Raw genomic sequence first — 21324 nt, 5'->3', positions numbered from 1 at the left:
GGGCATACTTGAGTGAAGATGAGTAGTTTTTCATAAATGATACGTAATTCTTGAAATTATGTTTTGTGAAAGAGAGAAAATCAGAGGCAGCTCAAAACTGTGATACCATCTACTTCCCTCATTACTTCCATGAATGTTTTTCCTACCTAGCTATTTTCATTATAATCAGTTGTTAGAGGCAGCTGTTACTAAGATGGAAAGAAATGGGCAAGTCCTTAAATATTGCTTTTTTTTAAAAAAACAAACAAACAAACAAACAAACTTCAAAACATCTGGGCTCTGCACTGACAAATATTTTTGGTGAGCCCAAATGATTATGTAAGAGATTGTGCAGAAGGAACATCAACTGAATTTCTTCTTTGTTGCCTACAAAGGCATTTTGAAATAGCCTTTTACTTTCACAGTAGTTTTTGTCAAATGCTATTAAAAGTTTAATGAATTTGTCTGGTTTTGCTCATTTTTAAACTCTGAAGATTACTTAATATTGGAATGTGGTTGCCCGATATTGGCCCATGAATAGAAACACCACCCATTTGATGTACGATGCTTAACTTTGTTTGTTTATTACGACAGCATTTTCCCCCTTCAAGGGACTTTCCCACCCTTCTGAGAATTATCCAAAATTCGAAGAGGTGAAGGGAGGAGACATGAAAGACAAAACACAAAAGAGGAAATCAAAACCAAAAAGTTGGCCCAAACTCTTAGAACAAACCCTATGCCCTGGGTCCCAGCTAAATATGAGTTAGAGGGTTATGTTATCCCCTTAGTCAGAGCTGTCATTGTTAGGCCAGTATATCTGTTGTCACTGGAAAACAGCATAGCCAAGTCATACTTCCCCATGGAGGAAAGTGTGGTGTCAGAATTTCAGGAAGGTCCAAATCAGGACACCTGTGTGCCAGATAGGCCCAGCTGCACATGTGGGCTGGCCAGTGCTGTAGGACACCATCTGCTCAGCACATGGAATGCCAGTTCCTTTGCCTAAGATGGGTTTGAAGGATGGGATTCTTTAAAGAGAGAGCTCACAGTTCGGCTGTGACATCCTTAGCCTTTCTCACATTTTAAAATAAACAATTGTAGGAAGAGAGGATTAAAGGCTTATGTCTGAGAGATGACAAGTAGGGTATATTGCTAGCTCCAGAAGAATTGCCTCAGAAGTTCTCCTTCAGATCGGCATTTGGCTTTTCATTCTGGTGACTGATGAAGTATGACTATAACTCTCAGAAAATTCCAGGTGTTAAGCATGTGCACATTCCAAAAATGCTCTATGTTCTTGTCCCTGGGTTCGCAACAATCAGACCAACAAGGGAATACCTCTCTTCCCTAGTCTTTCTGAAACATAAGGAGACATTTGGCCCACACCTTGACTTCCTGATCATTAATGAAAATCTGGACAGAGAAAATATGGCGGACAATTCAGAATCTATTGAACAACTAGTAGTAATTGCCTTCCCACCCCCCAATAAAACTGACATTTAGAAGAGTATTCTTTGCAATTTTGGGGATTGAATTTCCCACAAACTATCTTTATTAAGTCCTTGTTTAGCCATCTATTACCTTTCACCAACTATTAGTGATGATCAGATATTTTAAATGTTTATTTTTTCCTTTGATAGATATTTATCGTCTATTCCTTTTAAAGATTATGGCAATTTGGTTTATTCCTCAGAGATAAGAAGATAAGGACTTTGATTATGTTTCTAGAATTTACAGGTTCATTCTATAAAGTTGTTAAACCCCTAAAACAAAACAAAACAAAATCTCAATATGGGGAAGACAAATTCATTCACTGTTTAAAAAATTGATAGGAATAGGGAAAAAAACAGATTTTATAATGTAATTATAAATATATAATATAATTACAAATATAGTTGCAGTATCATCCTGAAAATATAGTAACTATAACAAAGATCTCACAAAAGGCATTCAATAGATTCCAATTTGACCAAGATCAGAATATTCACCTTAATTTTCAGGCACAGGAACCAAGAACTCATAATCTTAATTAAGCCAATAATGTAGACTGACTTCAGAAATTACTTGCAATTCAGATTTAATGCCACTATCATTTTCTTTCTCAGTTCATGTTTCAGTAAAGCATGCTAATCTGTTTCTGTATAATTAACAAATATGTTGTACAAGAAATGAAGCGCATAAAAGAATAATCAGACACACTTGCTAAATTAATTGCATATGGAGTTGTGCCAGTTTCCAGTCTCAGTGATTGGTTGTGTCTCTCCACTTTCTTTTTTTATTCTCCTACCCCATGCCCCCAATAACCACCAATCTGTTCTCTGTATCTACAAGCTTGGTTTTTTATTGTATGTTTAGTGGTCTCTTTCTTTTTTAGATTCCATATATAAAAGATATCATACAGTATTAGTCTATCTCCACCTGACTTACTTCACTCAGCATAATGCCATCGAGGTCTATCCGTGTTGTCACAGATGGCAAGATTTCACTCTTTTTATGGCTGGATAATATTCCATTATGCATATATATATATATATATATATCTCACAATTTCTTTATCCATTCATCCATTAACAGACAGGTTGTTTCCATATCTTGCAAATAATGCTGCAATAAACATAGAGTGCATATATCTTTTTGATTTAGTGTTTTTGTTTTCATTGGATAAATACCCAGAAGTGGAATTTCCGGATCATATCATGGTTCAATTTTTAATTTTTTGAGGAACCTCCACATTGTTTTCCATAGCAGCTGCACCAACTTATATTCCCACTAACAGTGTATGAGTGTTCCCTCTTCTCCACATCCTCATGTACACTTGTTATTTCTTGCCTTTTTTATAATGACCGTTCTAAAAAGAAGTGTAAGGTGGCTTCCCTACTAACTCAGCAAGGCAAAGCTATTCTACATTAAAACTACAATCAAATAATTCTGAATTTGAAGCTAGGCCATCACAGGACCTCAGATACCATATGTTGAGCTTGCTCATAATGTAAATGCTCACTTTTGTAGCAACTTCTTCCTTGCTTGACTGCCTCTCACAAACATTTACTGAGTGCTCTGCACATGACAGAAGCTCATAGGGCATTGGGAAGACTGAGATAATATAAAGTTCTTGGCGTGAAGTAGGTTCTCAACAAATATTAGTTGCCCTGTCTTCTAGAAGCAAGGTATTGTGTACTACTCACATTGTGTACTGCCTAACCATAGATAAGCAATGACTATGATTGGAAGCTCAGCCTATTTTTCCTGCTTGATTTTGTGATTGAGTCACAAGTAACTTTCAGTCATGTTCTTCCTTTTCATGCATTTTAGCTGCAGATCATCACTCTTTCAAATCCTTATGTTAAATCTCATTATGGTCATTGCAATGGGCTTGTCATTGGGCATGCGATTCTTAAATCTGATAGCATGTATTCAAAATCAATAATTTGTCCATTGCTCTGGACATTGCCCTGCCTTGATTCCCTAAGATATTTTATTTTTTTAAACATTTTTTTTAAATTTAATTTTGAGAGAGTGTGAGCAGGGGAGGCACAGAAAAAGAAGAGGACAGAGGATCCGAAGCAGGATCCTCACTGATACCAGCCTGATGCAGGACTCAAACTCACGAACTATGAGATCATGACCTGAGCTGAAATCAGATGCTCAACAGACTGAGCCACTCAGGTGCTCCACTTCCCTAAGATATTTTAAATGGTCCTTGAAAATTCAGAACATCTTTGTCTCAACTATCAGAACATTCTCTCCATTCAGTCTCTGACTCTCTCCACAAGACCATTTAAAAAAAAAAAAAAGAAATGAAAAAACAATTACTGGTGAGGTTGGGCTACATTCTTCTTTATTGACATTTACTAAGAACCAGAATTATATTTTTTGGTCTAACTTAATTTTTTAAGTGCCAGACCATCAAATATAGCTGCTCTTTTGTGTTGAAAGCTTGTATTTTTCTAACAGGAAAATTCACAGCACACACTCGAATCCAATTTGTAATCAATCAGTGGGATGTCAGTGGCATAAGACCTGAGTGCTGGTCACTTGTGCTGTTAACAATAAGAAAAACAGAGACTAATATTCAGTTACAATGTGTTGCAGCTGGTGTGGCCAGGACCCCCCTGGAAATGTAATTTCAAGAAGATTTTTCTGGTTAAAAAAGAAAATTTTCCCTCTGAAAAGTGTTGAGAAGATAGCAGTGGGGCAAATGGGCAAGCAAGGAAATTTACAAGGATTTCCAAAGACCATTTTGGAAGCACTGTATTAATTTGAACAATTGCAAAAATATTTTTACCGAGTTAAAGCAGTTTAGTTTTTTCTCTAAAATTTTAATAGACTATATTTGCATTAAAAAATAACTTTTTATGGACCTTATTGTTTTTCTGACTTCAGTGTACACATTTTAACTAAATGGCACATAAAGTTATGTGTGTCACCAGACAGACTCTAGGGAATTGCACTGGGTTTGATTTGTTCCTGCCTCTTCTTTCAGGAAAAGAGTGGGTTTGGGTGGGGAACATACTGCTGGCTTGTACTCATTAAATGCTTCCTGAACACCATGATCCTCTGAGAAATAATAACCATATTATATAAGTTCTGACCAGGTTCTTCTAATGGAGAAGACCTAATTACGAGATATTATATATATATATATATATATATATATATATATATATATATTTTTTTTTTTTTTTTTAATTTTAAGACTATAAACCCAGTTGATGGTTTTCCACCTTAAAGCAATCAACATTGAAAGATTTACAATTGAAACCACAACTGATTCCATGACTCAGAATATCTTTTGGAACTTTTTGGAATTGCTTTCAGAAATGACACCACATTTCTTTGATATCCTTACCTTCTGTTGGTTATTTGGTTAATGGAAACAACATAAAATCACTCAGGGCCAAGCATTTTAAATTAAAAAAAAATTTTTAATGTTTATTTATTTTTGAGAGAGAGAGAGAGAGAGCACAAACAGGGGAGGGGTAGAGAGAGGGGGAGGCATAAAATATGAAGCAAGCTCCAGGCTCTGAGCTGTCAGCACAGAGCCTGACACAGGGCTCAAACCTCCAACTGTGAGATCATGACCTGAGCCTAAGTTGGATGCTTAACCAACTGAGCCACCCAGGCATCCCTGAAAACAATTTTTTAATGTTTATTTTTGAGAGAGAGAGAGAAAATAGGTGAGGGGCAGAGAGAGAGGGAGACACAGAATCCCAAGCAGACTCCAGGCTCTGAGCTGTCAGCACAGAGCCTGACGCTGAGCTCTAACTCACGAACCGCAAGATCATGACCTGAGCCGAAGTCAGAAGCTCAACTGACTGAGCCACCCAGGCGCCCCAGGGCCTAGCATTTTAAATGTGGTATGTTAATCAATATATATAACATTGTTTGTGGTCATAAAGTTGTAGACTAAAATAAACATGTAAACTACTTATGAAGTTAGTTCCAAAACAAAATTTAAGTGACAATATCAAAAGGATGAATTTTCTGTAATGACTAATTTCAAAAAATAATGAGTGTGGTTGTTTAAAGAAAACAAAACCTAGGAGATTATTTTAAACCTGTATCTTTATCAAATTTCATTCTGTGATGGATTTTAGCACACATTCCATCCCTCTTCCCTACCTGCGGTAAAATCTTGTCTACTTTACTGAACACACCCCCTCCACCTTTCCATTTTTAGGTCGCCAGACTCCTACCCTCCTACTAGTACAACTTTGTTATTCCTTATTATTCTTCTAATTCCTCATAAGCATGCCTCTTCCCATTAATGTTTCTTTAGTCCTTTATAAATGGTAAAATTAGGATCAGACCTCCACAGGGAATAGTGAGGCATTTGCAAAGGAAAAAAACTCAAAATTTAATTCCTTCTAAAATATTTAGAAAGGAAAAAGCAGACACCACTGCTTTACATTGTCGCCATAATGTCCAACATGAACAGACCTTCTTCTTGAGTGTTTATAGCGATGGTCTTACCCTTCCAAGTCAGCCTGACTGTTCATCAAGGGAATCAGAGTGTAATTTGTGAAAAATGATTAAAATAATGTGCTTACATTTTCTGTTAATAAGGGAGGGATTTTACATACAGATTGATATCCAGGTTTGTTTTATTCATGCTCCACTAAAACAGAAAGCAGAATGTTCTAGTTTTTGACATAATTAAAGTTAAAATAATGAGATAACTAAGTGATGCAATTCAAGTGTTCATTCTTGGAACTCTTTAGAAAAGAAAACACATCAGGTTGTCCAGATTTAATATTGTATTAGAAAGAGAAGCATGGACTGGACCATTTCTGGCTATCTCTTTTAATCTTAAAATGCCGACTGGATTCCACAAGAAGACTACATTTGCTTTTATGGCTACCTACTCCAAATACCCAGCATGGCATATGTGTCAGACAAATGTTTGTTTACTATGACTATAGCATCTAATACACCAAAGAAGTAAGTAAGCAATCAGCAAGTTGACTGACCTGAAGAATGGAACCACATCTGAATTCTGAAGTGTACCAGTAAAAGTTCTCTAGCTGGGTTTCTCTGGCCTCCAGTTTATACGAGGAGGCAGGACAGCACGGTGATTGAGCAGGCCGACTCCAGTAAGACGGCTTAGTTATAAACCCCACATCTTCCACTCAACAATTGTATGGCCCCAGGGATAAAGTAGAGAGAAACAAAATAATTGATGATATGGTGTGCCATCTCACGAAATTCAGACATCATGCTCTAGAAATTGCCGTGAGATGGAGAATAGCCTGATAAGAGTTTTACTTTAAAAAGCTCACTTTAGAAGTAGTACGGAGGATGGTTTGGAGAAGTACAAAACGATTACAATACTGAAATAGTCCATCCGGAAATGATTATGGTCTGAGCCAAAGCAATGACAATTGGATTGACAATAAAGCAGCAGAAGACCTCAATATTAAGGAAGACGTAGGATCCTGTACGTTGGAGAATAATTGCTTAGGAGCAGGAATAGAAAGCAGGAAGCCTAGACTATTTTTAGCATGGACAAATGGTTGGGTGAGATTCCAGCACTTGTAACGTGAATGATAAGACTTATTACATTGTTCGCTAGGAAATGCCTCCTTAGCAATACAATATGCTTTCAACAGCTCTGAAAATACCCACTTTCCTGTTTGAAGAATTCTAACAAAATATATTTCCTCTGTCACCGTACATGTGATTTCACATCCACGCAACTTGACTACAATTGGCTTTTCCCCTAAACTTATCCATTCTGACCCCAATAGCCTATAGTGTGTCCAAAATATGACCCTCATGTTTAGTTTCACAGTTTTAAAAATACACTTACTTCTATTATTAAGACACTTATCATGTCTTTCCAAGATATATTGAAAATACATAAATAGTAACACATCTCTGACATGATAGAAAAAAAAGAGCTCTCCTTGAATATCATAGACAGGATATTCTAAACAGGCGAGAGAGCAGTTTGTAGCCTGCAGGAATGAAACAAAAACAAAAACTATGTTTTAATCAGAAAGGTGAAAGTATAACCACTAGCACTGCAATTTTTGGGTAAATCCAAGAAAATCAAAATAAGAAGAAAAAAAACCCCACAAAACCAAAAAACACCTTCAACTTTCAATCTTCCTGCTTATATAAAAAAATCAATCTATTAAAACAGAAACTGAATTTATGATTCCAGAATCATATTATCCAACTAGATTAACTCATTCTAGCTAACTCTAACTCATTAGAGTTGACTCTAATTCACATTGGCCCTTCATAAATTCAGGGTGGAAAGGTCTTAATTTTATTTTTCATAAAATAACTTCTAATGATGTTAATTAAATAAGCAATATTTTATATTTTGCAAACAGATAAGAAAATATAATATTATTATGAACTAACATTTTACTGATGAGAGAACTAAGGCTCAAAGGTGTCGGATGATTTCTTCAAGGGCCAGTGTATTTCTTCAATAGGCTACCCAGGGCTTCTGAATCTATATCCCGTGCTCTCTGAGGTTCACCTGCTATCCTGTGTAGAGACCGTAACCATTTTCGACTGCATTTTCTCAGAAATAAAATATGTCAGTGCACACAGCATACACTCAGGAAGAACAATACTAATGTAGGATAACAGATTCCGAGTAAACATGTCTGAACCATCCAAGTACCACGTGCAGCATAGTTATCGGTCACCTACTCCTAAAAGTGGAAAGAGAGGCAAAGGTGAAGCACATCATAGGTGAAGAGGTCCACCACATTTAGCCCAGAGGCCGACATGCTGTTGCAGAAGGGAAAGTGGGAGAGGTCTGAGACAATGCATGCTTCTGTCCATGAAGACCTTCCTGCCTCTGCTTTCTACCTCCCCTCACTGGTGCTGATCCTAAAGGATGGCTGATGTCCCAGCATGGTACCCTGAGTTCTGTGCAGGGTGAGGGCAGGATCAAATGGGGCAGAGGTTTTCAAACCTCAGATTTTGATCAATGAATTCATTGAGTCATTACCAGCATTTATTTATTTATTTTATTTTTTTAAGTTTATTTAATTTTGAGAGAGAGAGAGAGCCAGCACACCAGAGGGAGGGGGAGGGGGGGGAACAGAGAGGGAGAGAGAGAATCCCAAGCCCTGATGCAGGGCTCGGTGAGATCATGACCTGGGCCCAAATCAAGAGTTGGATGCTTAACTGATTGAGTCACCCAGGTGCCCCGTCATGACCAGCATTTTAAAGAGAGAGAGAAAGAGGGAGAAAGAGAGGGAGAAAGAGGGAGAAAAAGAGAGAGAATAGAATAGGAGACTAACATAGAATAGAACATGAAGGAAAGGACTAAAATTTCTTAAAATGTCTCACTGCATTACCCATTGTAAGAAGATTTATTTTCAAAACTTTGTTTTGAGGGGTGTGTGTGCATTCTGGATCACAACATAAAATACAATTTTTTCCGTGCATCGCTGTCAGAAAAGTTTTAAAGCCATTGGCCTCTATCCTAGATGATGCTTGGACAAAGGTCAAGCAATCTGTGTTCCCGCCAGCCCACCATTATTTCCTTCCCTTCTTTTGTGTGTTCCTGCTGTTCCTGTGCAGATTCTCTCCAGCCAGACTTCTTGCTAATCATGTCACTAAGTATCATGACTGAAAAAGTGAGCAAGGACAATACAGTCAAAGCCCCTCCCCTTCATTAATTTTGTATAAATCCTACTGACATAGTTGTCATCATGACATTGTACTCTTCGATAATACATTTTGACAGACAAAATTCAGAGCTGAAAGAGAGCTCTCCGTGTAATTTATCTCCCACCAGCTTTTAAATCAACTGAATTTAATTCTTCTATAGCGCTTTGTTACCATGGATTTGACAGAAAGTGTTGCTTTTGATTATTTGGAAGACTTGTGTTAGAAGTCAGATAATCCAAGTTCCAACAGAAATTCTTTTGTCACAGGCACTGACATCGGGGACAGGTCAGGAAATATCTCCTAGTGCGGTTCCCTCATATATAAAAGGAGTGAGTTAAACTAGGTGATTTCTAATGTATCTGCCAGCTCCAACTATGCCTACATTTGTCTGTTTTGTACAAGGTCTCGAAACCTTTGGGTGATAAAAGGTTCTCTTTAAATAAGCACATTTGAAGAATCCTCTTACACAGTTATGAAAGCATGTTTAAGAGTCTGTCAGGTTGAAAGGAAATGTTAAGAAGGTTTTTCACACTAAAAATTAACAATTATTTCTAAAATAGCAAATAGCAAAAAATTACTCTGTGGTAAGTTGTTCAAGCTATAAAAATAAACATTATATATTGTTTAAAATGTGTATGCACATATTATAATATGTAATGTTTTATAAGCATACATTACAGATTTATTTGCACATTCTAATCAGACATGAGTTGTTTTAACAACAGGTCTACCATAGAGAAAAAAAAACTGGAGGCCATTTAAATCCCAAGCATTTAAATATGGAGCATTCATGGGAATCTACAGAGCTTTCTTTCATCACCAGTGAGTGATGAGCAAAGCATGAGAAGAATTTGGGCAATCAGACTTGATTCTTGTGGCCTGCATTAGATTAACCTAGGGCACTTTTCACCTGTTTTGTTTTGTTTTGTTTTGATAGCTATGAGAAATCATAAAGACTGGGTTGCCTAACTCCTGACAATTCAAAGTTAGACATAAAATGTGTGATTTTTGATATGGGGACTTGTTTGTTTGTTTGTTTGTTTGTTTCTGGAAAGATGTCCCAAACAGTTGAGCAGGTAAGGGGGCTCAGGAGTTTAACCAAACTAAGGGTAGATTTCTGCCTGTGTGGCAAATGATTGCAAAGAAGGAAATCCTCTCAGCAAAGGGGAGACAGTGGAACAGAGAAAGAAGTGTAAGGAAGGGACTTGAGCAAATGCCCACATTTATGGGCAGAAGGTTGTAGAGGGATCAGTGAAAGAAAGAGGGAGGAATGATCCAGAAAGGAACATGGAAACATGTAACACCAGAAGCAAGGGGATAAATTAAGTATAAAGGATAGGCTACCGAGCATAGAGGATGATTGTTGAAAAGATTTCAAGAGAGAAATTAACCCAATGCTTCTTGAGCCAAGTTTCAAAGGGTTAAGATGAAGTGAAGCTAGAATGAGCAAGTGAAGACCATTATTTGAATGTGAGCTGTCATTTCAGTTGGTTTTAAATGACAATCCCCACGCCCATCATCCCATCTGAACCCAGTCTTTTAGCTCATTACCAGATAGAAACACTTATTGGCAAACAGCTGGTTTCCAATATGCTAAAAGACTTTCACTCTTAATGTAACATTGTTAAAATACTTCCAAATCACCTGAATCCTGGAATAGTCCAAATAAAACAAAGAAAGTGAAGGGAGTGGAATGGGAATTATGAACCCCGAATTTCTAAGTCCTCCTCGCAGGACAGCTGACACTCAAAAAAGGGTTGTAAACCTTCCAAATTCTCAGCAAGCTCTCTGGGCCCCAGGCTGTGCAGAAAGTGTCAAGAAACTTGCCTTTGCAGAGGCTATCTTACTTTGGAGAATACCAAATTAATGCTGTCGGCAGCAGACTCTAACATGTTGTTCAATTATTTTGGTTCCTGTGGTTAAATAACTAATATTGCCATGGCTGTTAGGACCCTCACTTACTGTGATTGTATTTTAATGTCTGGTGTACCCTTGCTTCTGTGTATTTCACCAATTACTCAATTATATGCTATTTTGCTTACTTTATACAAGACAGCACTGACTCACCATCCCTCTTAATGTTAACATTCGATACAAGAAATGTAATAGCATGTTTGTGTGTGTATTCATTTTGTCTTGTTTTGTTTTGCAATCTTGCCCTTGGTGCCACTGAGTTCATTTGTTTCCTTCATGCACATCACATGCATTTATTTAGTTACCCCTGCCCGGTTTGGTGGGGAAGATGAAGCAGCATTTTCTGTTTTTTGCGTGAGCACTTGACTTGGTCTTACTTATTTCTGTAATGGTAGCAGTAATAATGACATTAGCACAGTAAATAAGTGCGCTTCCCTTTCCCTCTGGCTCAGTAACATAAATATGATTACTCTTGGTTGCTATTGTTACTTATCTTATTTTACATATTAAAAGAAAAAGAACCAGAGATTAAGTAACTTTCCCAAAGACATTAAGCTGGTCAGTGGCAAGTCAGAAGTTGGAACCTCTTTGGAAAGTATAGTGCTGTGGGGCTGCTACAGATCATCTGATTCTCCAAAAGGAAGCTAGAGAAGTCCAAAGCAAGGGAAAAGCAAAAGCAATCAGAGGCACTAGCCCTCGATGATTTTTCCCTTATCTGATCAGATGTGAGTGATGCCAGTCAAACCAACTCACAATCCTTGCAGGGAGGTCACTGAGAAGGCCTCTGCCTTGCTGGTGTCAGTAGGCGCCTTGTGTCCCTCAGATGCAGGCAGATAAACACAGGAGAGTGTGCTTTTTGCCTTTCTGCACTTAATGCTGTGTGACTTGTACAAACTGCATAACCTCTCTGTGTCTCAGAAAAATTATTGCTTTACCATTTATAAAATATTTTATCATTTATAAAAATAAGGATGACAATAGGACTTGCCCTTTGAAGGGCTGCTGAGACGTTCGAAAGGGTTCATTATAATGAAGCATTTGGAGCAATGTATGGCACAGAGTAAATAATAAATGGAACTTTGTACTAGAATTTAATGTGTGCTATAAGTACTTATAAGCCGGGGCGCCTGGGTGGTGCAGTCGGTTAAGCGTCCGACTTCAGCCAGGTCACGATCTCGCGGTCCGTGAGTTCGAGCCCCGCGTCAGGCTCTGGGCTGATGGCTCGGAGCCTGGAGCCTGTTTCCGATTCTGTGTCTCCCTCTCTCTCTGCCCCTCCCCCGTTCATGCTCTGTCTCTCTCTGTCCCAAAAATAAATAAAAAACGTTGAAAAAAAAAAATTAAGTACTTATAAGCCAGTGAAGGAAATAATATGTCTGAGGACCACTTACTTCCTCCAGTCCCCAGAAAAAAAGAACACTCTTATTTGGAAAGATATAGTACAGAGAACTAACATCTTTCAGGAAATGTTTGCATAGATCCACTATTTTAAGAAATCAGTACTCCTAATTGTGATGCTTTCATGTTTTTCCACTTCATGTACCTATTCCCTCATTAATTTTATTTATTTGTTTTAGACAGGGTGCAGCAGTTAGAATTCGTATGATTATAAAATATGTAACTATCTATATACCAAATTATAATACATAAGTGGAATCAACCAATTAAATTAGGCACTGTAATATATTTCAAAGGATAACTAATGCACATTTGTCCCTTTTATCTATGAAGGAGAAGAAATGAGGTTTTAAAAAATATACTACTTTTGTGCTTTTTTCTGATTTTATTGCTACATTTGTTATTTGTTATTGTTTATTGCACATAGATAAATCTCAACTACTATTAAGACTCCACAAATAGAGTCGGTTATGGTTAAGTGGTTATGGAATCAGTGTTGAAATAATAATTGTTTTTTAATGCTACGTAAACGAATTACTTGAGTTAAAATACAGCATTTTAGACCTGATATTGAAATCCCTCTGCCTTAAAGTTTCATCTGGCTCAATTTATCGTTCCAAGGACAAGGATTTATGGGATGAGCTCTCCCTGAGGACATCTGATTAGATGTTGGTATCATTCATGGCCTCCATCATCATTGGTTTGAACCCAGAGACATGGGCAGTAACCCAGAGCTGCTAGCACGAGAGACTTGTTGGGAAGCCACTACTTAAAATATTTGGGTGGTGACTTTTCTTCCTGTGGACAGATGTTCCTATCAAAAAAAATCTCCCATATTTTATATCAGTTGACCTCTTCATTTGGGAGAATAGTTTATATTTGTCCTGAAAAACAAAACAAAACAATTAGAGAAAAATATGTTGCTGTCCTCTAGCTCCTGGCAAGAGGGGACAAAGGAGGAAAAGAAATTAACCTCTGCTTACCTTCCATGACAATACTAAATTTTCATTATGCATTCCATATTTAATCTTTCTGTTATCTTAAAGCAATCCTACACAATGCAAAAATTTATCCATGAACTATTATTAATTTTTTCTCCTTTTGGGTTCTATTTCAAAATTATTTTTAAAAAAATGACTCAGTGAGAGTCATGGGCAGACACACATAGTAAATAAATCTTTTCAATTGTGAGATAAGTAACTAGGAGCAGCTTTACCTTCTTTTTATAGATGAGCACAAGTAACCAGGGGTCTAATGAAGTAGAATGACTTTAAAGGGCTGTGAGGGAATCACAGACAGAAAAAAGATTGTAATTCATTTTGATGTTACATCAATATCAAAGAATGAACAGCTAGAAAACTGTGGGTCGAAAATGGTAAATATGTTGAGTATTATAAAAGACTTCTACAATTTAACAAGTTATTTTAATATCCATTTAAAATGATTGTGCAAGGAAAAGAAGAGGAAGCGGCAACATTCTTCTAGAACAGAATACATCAGTTACCCTTCTATTACATTGCTTTCTCTACTTTAAAAACTATAAGATTTGAAACATCCTGGGAGGAGTTTGTATTGGAGGGGAGTACTAAAAAAGACTCTGGTAGGGTCAAAGTCACAGCTGGAGTGAGTTTAAGTACCCTTGTCCCTTGCTCTCTCTACTCTAGCACAAAAATAAAATGATGGATGTTCCTACTTAGATTATCGTTAAAATACTTTTCTTGCTATTCACGAGGTCACCTTCCACTTGCATCGACTATCAATTCTCTATTATTCACAGTGAAAGAAAATGAACCTTACTGCAGATTGTTTCAAAACCTTTCTATTTTAGAAAGTTTAAATTTTAAAAATGATTTGTTTTCCTGATTGCACTTAGCATCAGGTGATGTTCAGAAAAAATTGCAGATGTTTACTCTCTAGCAGGAGAAAGTTGGGCTGGGGTTAAAAAAAAAAAGTCATGGGTAATTTCAAAAAGTGAAGTGATCACCTACAGCAAATAGGCCATCTATTTTATATACAGTTTACTTCTATGAGCACTTTCCTGAGTATTCATACATACAAATAGCCGTGGCACTTTTTATTAAAGAAAATGCAATACACAAATATTAGGGCTCTCTAACCGACTCCCTCAAGCTTCTGTTTCAACGTATTTCAAGCATTCTTTTTTCACAGCACAACGTTATCCAAACCTGCCCAAATGTCCAAGTTATATGAGAAAATCACGGAATCGAATTTATGTTAAACCGGTTTTCAGCTTCTTTTTAGAGACACATGCCAGGAAGCTTATTTGCATTTAAAATGTACTTATTTTCCACTCTTCTACTCATAACCTCTAAAAATATTTCAAAATCCAATAGCATTGCATTCAAATTAATCTGTCTCAAAGAGACAAAGCAAGGAGTAAAGAAGACTAAAAGAAGCAATTACAAGCACAAATCCAAAGGTTTTCCATTTGGAAAAAAAGAAAAGTGAATTACAAAGCTAAATTGATTTTTTAAATTACTTGTTTTTTTATTTGTTCTTAAAGTGGCCTGTAAAACTTGATTACTTCAAAGTCCAGAGGTGATGTCAAGCAACGGTGTACTTATTCAGAATATATGTATCCACATGATATAAAAGATTTTGTTTAAAATTATTTTTAACTTAGAACATTTGCAATAATCTCTTTAGGAAGGGAAATATCTTGACATGTATATACGTTAGTAACAGTCTACAAGTTAATTTATCCCACATACATATACACTATCTTTTAAAACTCATAAGCAATAGATGAAAATGGAAAGCCAAGTTAAAACATAAATGTGAATAATTCAACGAAATCATTTTTGCTACTTCTGTATCAATCACTTGAATACTGCCATATTCAATTTTGTAGGTCATTTTCCATCATAGCTCATAACTGTCTTTTTGAAAGCAAACCTAAAAATGAGAATCGTAACACCTCTGGAGAACAGTATGTTCTCTTTTTGACCTCTCCTAATCTTTCCTGATCTTCAAAGGCATCTTTTCCACGAATGATTTACAAATAATCCATCTCACCTATAGAATAAATAGAATTCCTATAAATAAGAATGTTTTCTTCATACGAAACAGTCTACATCGAATGAAGAAAAGCTTCGGGCCTATTTTCTCATTTTCACTTTTGTAGATTAATGAATTATTAAATTCCTTCATTAATTTATTCTTCAAGGGCAATAAAATCTTTATTTTAATTCTATATTCTGAAAGTAAATCAGAAAAAAAAATTATTCAATTTTCACTTAAGGAAAAGAAGACCAAAAACTAAGTTTCTGATATACCTGCTTGAATTTGCATCCTACAGTTTCCTGTTCCTGTACCTCTGAAACACATACATTTCAGCATCATTCATCGAGATTGGGGGAGGGGGAGAAAATCAAATTATCAGGCCTCAGAATGACACTACATAATTAGCTAGTTTGATCAGTTGGCACTTAACACCCAATCTTCTCAATCAATCATATTTTTCTATTCTGATGGATAAAAATTCAGCTCGGCTACACTTCAATTCGACATTTTTTTCTCCAAAAAAGGATGTGACATCTTCCTGTTTGAATAGTCTTTCTAACTTCCATTCTATTATTGAAAGTGAGAGTACAAAGAATTTCAGAAACCACCTAACTAGTAGATTAAAGAAGGTAAAGAGACCTGTAAATATTCAAAGAATTCTTCTACTTCAAAGAAGATAGATTTTTCCATTTGCTTCTTCATAATAGAATACATTTTAGATCACCCGCTAAACAAGTAAGAAGCCAGAAAATAACAAAAGATAATCCTCTCATTTTCCACCTATCTTACTTCAATTCAACTGTGTTTTATCTTACGTTACCACTATCTCTTATAAATTCCAATTTTCTCACAAACCCATCATCAAATTTTAAGGATATGGTATTACAGTTAAGTAAATATAATGAAATCTATTCCCCAGAACCACTAAGTTATGGAGAGTATTAGAAAGAAAGAAAAAGAAAGAAAGAAAGAAAGAAAGAAAGAAAGAAAGAAAGAAAGAAGAAAGAAAGAAGAAAATTAAACTCATTTATAAAAATAAATCAATTTCCCATTTGAAGACATCCACATAGAGTTGCAACCTCTTTAAGGAGCAGATATTTGGACACAGAGAAAAATAGGCATATCAAAACATAAGGCATAAGCTAGATTCTGGGCTGCACTCCTCAGTTTAGTCCATGTAAACCCATGGCTAATGACAGTTCTGACATAACTGATAATTTGATTCAGGAACATCAAGTGTTGGGGCCCAGTGGTGACGGAAACAGAAAGTCTTTTACAGAAACTCACAGGATGTACATTGATTAAAATCGATAGGAACCTCAAAAGATCATTGGGTCCACCCCTCTGTCCTTGGCTGAACTAAACGTCTAGCTCTCTTCAACAACTGACAAGGCAGAATTCGAAGTTAGGAGCATTAGAGAAAAGTCTTATGATCTGGATTGACAGCTTTGTTTCCTTCTAAACTTTGCCTCTTTTCATGATGGATATCTAAGGGAATGTTAAGTGCATTACTATGGAAAGTGTTGGGTGTTTCAGAGGGAAGAGTAAAAGGGAATGACAATGGTCACATAAGTGTGGAGGTATGTGCACAAGACATGCGAGAATGTGCAAAGGACATGTATGCATGTAGTATGCACGCATATGTATAGTTCATTTCCCTGGAGACCCTTAAAAAAAAAAAAAAAGTCCTGTGGTTGTAGACTTTGTATTCCTTTGAGAAGATAGCTGAAATGTTTGTCATTTCAAAGCCTAGGAAGCATTCTGGAACTGTAAACCTAGCAAAACTGTCCCCGTGAGAGGGCAGTAGGGGGCCAAACCCGGGCCAACTTTTCCCTCATTGTCCATCCAGGACTGGCCCTTGCTCTCAACTTCACCCTGCCGCCTGCGCTAGGAGCAGGGGCAGTGGAGGACACCAAGAGCTCGCACAGCGGGTGCAACAAGGTCCTCCGATGAAACCAGGAAACCCAGGATCTGTGGGGCAATGAGCCGCTTTCACGGGTTGACAGTTGTGCTGAGAGGTGCGTGTGCTGTTTGGCATACTGGCTTTCGGTTTTGGCTTGCTACAAAAGGAGCAGAAAGGGGGAGCTGTCGTGGTTCCCAGTGCCCACAAGGCCCCCTCTCCTGGCTGCTGCGCTCTGGCCACAGCGGGCCCTGAGTGTGCACGCTAGTTTTATTGTTTGTGAATATTTGCGTAACTCTTTGCAAGCGACTGTCAATGTGTCTGTATGACAATGTGACAAACGCCCTCGAAAAGTTTCCGCTTGCGAAATGCCTCCGGCGTGTACCTTGCTATGTCGCAGGCACCCTGGTCGCCTGCGTTACGCGATGCTGTCAATGTCGCTTCATCATTTTGCTGCCTCCTGGATGATTTATTTACAATGCTAGAGAATTGAGAAATGGATTGTCCTGAAGTTTTCTGTCTGTGACCTCACTTCTTTGAAGGAAGAAAGTGGTTGGGAGGGAAGCAGAACCTGAAAGAGGGTAAATCCCCCCTCCACATTGTAAAATGTAATGGTTAAGAGACCAGGACCTGGCCCCAGACTGTTTAGATTGGAATCCCACTCTGCCACTTAACACTAGCTTGTGTGCCTTGGGCAAATCGCTTAATCACTCCTTAACTCAATTTCTTCATTTGCAGAATGAAGGGAGTAACAGCGCCTAGCTCATAGGGTTGTGAAGATTAAATATATGTAAACGCTTAGAGCGGTGCCTGACACGTAATAGTTGCTATGTGTTAGCTGCTATTAACATTATCATCAGCATTGCCATGTTAAATTTGGAGAAGGACCATTCCCCACCGATACGCTCTGGATTTTGACCATGCCCATGTCCCAAAGGAAAAATGAGAGAACCCTAATCCGCCCGGTCCACACCCTCCAGCACCAGCAGCCACCAGCCACCCCTGCCCACGAAGATCTGTTCTGGGAACCCCTCCCTAGCTGTGGTGCGCGCCACACCTGGGGACGCACTTGAAAGGTTGAGGCGTGCAAAGGCAAACGAGGCGCTCAAGAGCGCTGGTCCCTATCGCTCTTGCTGTAGAGTGTATTTGGAGTGTTTTCCTACCTGCCCCAGGTTTTTGCCCTTCTTACTGCCGCCGAAAGCCAGTCCTTGGTATGTGCCCGCTGATCGATTGGCGGCCTGGGCAGGCGTCTCCCCGCCCAGAGAGGACTTGATGGAGTTGAGTTTGGCCCGCGAGCTGCCGAGCTGTGAGCTCTCCACCATCAGCACCGCGGCCAGTAGGAGCAGACATCGGGACGAGTCCTTGCCCCGCATCAGCGCGGCCATTTCCTGGCGAGGGGTCCCCGGGGAGGCGCAAAGCCGGGAGGGGTGCGGATGAGAGAGGAGGGAGGACCCCTACACCTGGCCCCTCACTCGGGGAGAGGCGGATCGCAGGCTCTGTTCCCCCAACCCCACTTGGCTTGGGGGGGCCCAGCACCGTGTGAACTCAGTCTCACGCTTCAGACCAGGAGCGAGAGCGACCAGAGCGAGACCCGCTTCTCCAGCGGGGCAGGAAGTTCTGCAGTAACTGGAAGCAATCAAAGGCGAGGAGCACTCTCGCCAAGGAGGCGTGACCCGAGGTGCAAGAAGACCCAGCCCCACAGACCGCACCGCTCCAGTTGCTCCTTGCCCCGCACCTCCGTGGTCCCGCCGGTCCAATCGTCCTCTTAATCCCTCTGGACCCGGATCTCCGCGGTCCAATCGTCCTCTTAATCCCTCTGGAGGTCCACACCAGCTCCTTCTCCCGCGGCCTCAGTTGCTTTTTTCTCCTCTTTGCCTTCCTTACTACGCTTTAAGCTTTAAGCCTCCACCTTTGCAGGACACAGTGCTAGCGGACGCTCTAATGGGGGATCAAGAACGCCCCAGACGTGACCCTGGAGGTCTGAGGCGAGCGGAGGTCTCCCACGCGCGCAGGCACAGTCGCCGCGAAGGGTCGCTTCCCGGTTCACACCCGGCAGCCTACGGCTGCCAGGAACGCAGCAATGCCCTGGTAGCGGTCTCGCGCGCGGATCGGTCTCCCTCTCTCCGTTTGCTCTCTCACCGCCGCCCCCTTTGCTTTTTATAGCTTCCCACAGTGGGGTTTTTTTTTTCCCTCCGCCCCCAATTCAAGAGTGACAAAGAGTGAAATCGTTTCTCTCACCCCCCACGTTCCCGCCCCACTCTTTTCCTTCCCCCATGCGGCTGCTGCTTCTGCGGCCCCCCCTCCTGCCTCTCCTCCTTGCCCCCCTCCCACACCCCTCTTCACGCTACAACAATTGAGAAAATGGGATTCAGTCCCAGAGGAACGTGAGGTCTCCTAATTCCTGACCACAGCTCCAGACGGTGGAAAGACCTTTGGGGACGGACGGAGGACAAAAGTGGAAGTGGAGAGGGGCAGGTTTCTACCGCCCTTGGGGACCACCAGCACCCACCTCCAATGCCTGACTCCTACTGGGGCACTAGAAAGCCCTACAGAAGATTTAGAGAAGTGAGCACCTGGGCGTTAATGCTGTGGTCTGTGTACGCTCGAATGCTCAAGTTGGGTTTTAGTCTTTGCCTCCCAGTCGGTGTGTGAGGCTGCGCAATGCCGTGTGCCAAGGGGTGCCCAACTGAGATGGATGGGGGCTTTGGAATTGGGGAGAAGACGACCTGAGAAAGGGGAAAGATATTCCTATTCTTTAAGCCCAGGAGACATTTGGGATTTTCTAGTGTCTGCCTTCTGCACCCCTAACCCTGGGACCCCACCACACACGCAGCGTACGTTTATGTCTCTGGGGCTGGGAGGAATGGGGTGCCCTGAGTACGCTGCGAGGGTTTCAATCTCCCAGTTCTACCGGGCACCTTTACCGTGCCAGGCAACTGCCCCCTTTGCAGAGAGTAAATCCCAAACTGGAATGTACGGAGGCAAGGGAGCCTTTTGAGGCTCTGCTTTCCTCAGCTTCCTGCCTCCTAGCTTCTGGGAATTCCATGGGAAGCCTTTCCTTCCAGCTCACAAGGCTCCCTAGGTCCGGTTTGCTTCTGAGAAGGTCTAGGAGGATTTAAGAGGGACTGGGGCGCCCAGCGCGCGGCGCTTGGGGGCGCCAGTGGCAGCAGCCGGACGAGGCGCGGAAGTATTGCAGGAGACAAGGCGTCCCGGGCAAACTCAGGGCTCGGGTTTGGAGCGGTTTGGCCGTTAATCGTCAATGCTTCTACTGCAATGAAAAGGCTTGTTTGGGAGTTGTATTTGTCCTTCTCAGGCTCTAACGCCTGCGCGCAGAGAAATTGAGGCCGTGAGCACAGCTTGGCAGCTAACAGCTAGAGAAGGAGGCTTATCTCCCGAACTGCACTCTAGATCTGATCTGTGGACCCGATCCTAACAGGATTCCTGATCCTAAAGCACACCAGCGCCTATAGGAGTATGCGTTCAACACGTCGCTAAGTGAGAACGTTAGTGACTCTTTTCTTTTCCCCACAAAAGGGCCGAGTTCTAAAGTAGGAATTTATGTCTGGGGTCTCCCAGACAGCACCAGCCTTGCGTGTTTCTCTGCCCTGATCTGTGAGTCTGTCTGGCGTGGAATTCTTCGTTTTCAGATTTTTTTTTTTTTTTTTTTAAACACAAGCAAAGAGTCATTAAAACTGAGGAAACCTCTGGAATCTTTTATCTCTGGATTGCCTTTGTGCTTCCTTAGAGTAGAGATTTTCACATTCAATTTTTTTTTCCACTTTTTAAAAATATGCCTGGGAATGTATTTGCAAGGACAAAGGACGCATTACAGGACTAGTGAAGGGCAAGGAAACTGGTTGATATGCTATTAATGAGTACTTGGGATTCAGTGTTTACACCTTAAGGAAGGTGTATCTTTTGCCTTCTTTGTGATATGCCAATTAGAAAATATTAGAGAAATGGAGAAATTCAAGTTA

The 21324-nt window shown here is 39.9% G+C and overlaps 1 protein-coding gene across 1 annotated transcript in view; it reads right to left on the bottom strand.

Moving 5' to 3' along the window:
* Nucleotides 1-19497, bottom strand: part of DKK2 (dickkopf WNT signaling pathway inhibitor 2) — a 103993-nt gene extending 84496 nt beyond the window's left edge. Inside the window, exon 1 of the mRNA XM_019416677.2 lies at nucleotides 18511-19497. Within this exon, the coding sequence (XP_019272222.1) occupies nucleotides 18511-18732 (222 nt within the window). The 5' untranslated portion in view covers nucleotides 18733-19497. The remainder of the gene's footprint in view (nucleotides 1-18510) is intronic.
* Nucleotides 19498-21324: the final 1827 nt, after the last annotated feature.

This window comes from Panthera pardus, unplaced genomic scaffold (genome assembly GCF_024362965.1).
Source record: "Panthera pardus isolate Hobbes unplaced genomic scaffold, ASM2436296v1 HiC_scaffold_13, whole genome shotgun sequence".
In the NCBI taxonomy this organism is placed as follows: Eukaryota; Metazoa; Chordata; class Mammalia; order Carnivora; family Felidae; genus Panthera; species Panthera pardus.
This window is presented reverse-complemented; position numbering and strand designations above follow the sequence as displayed.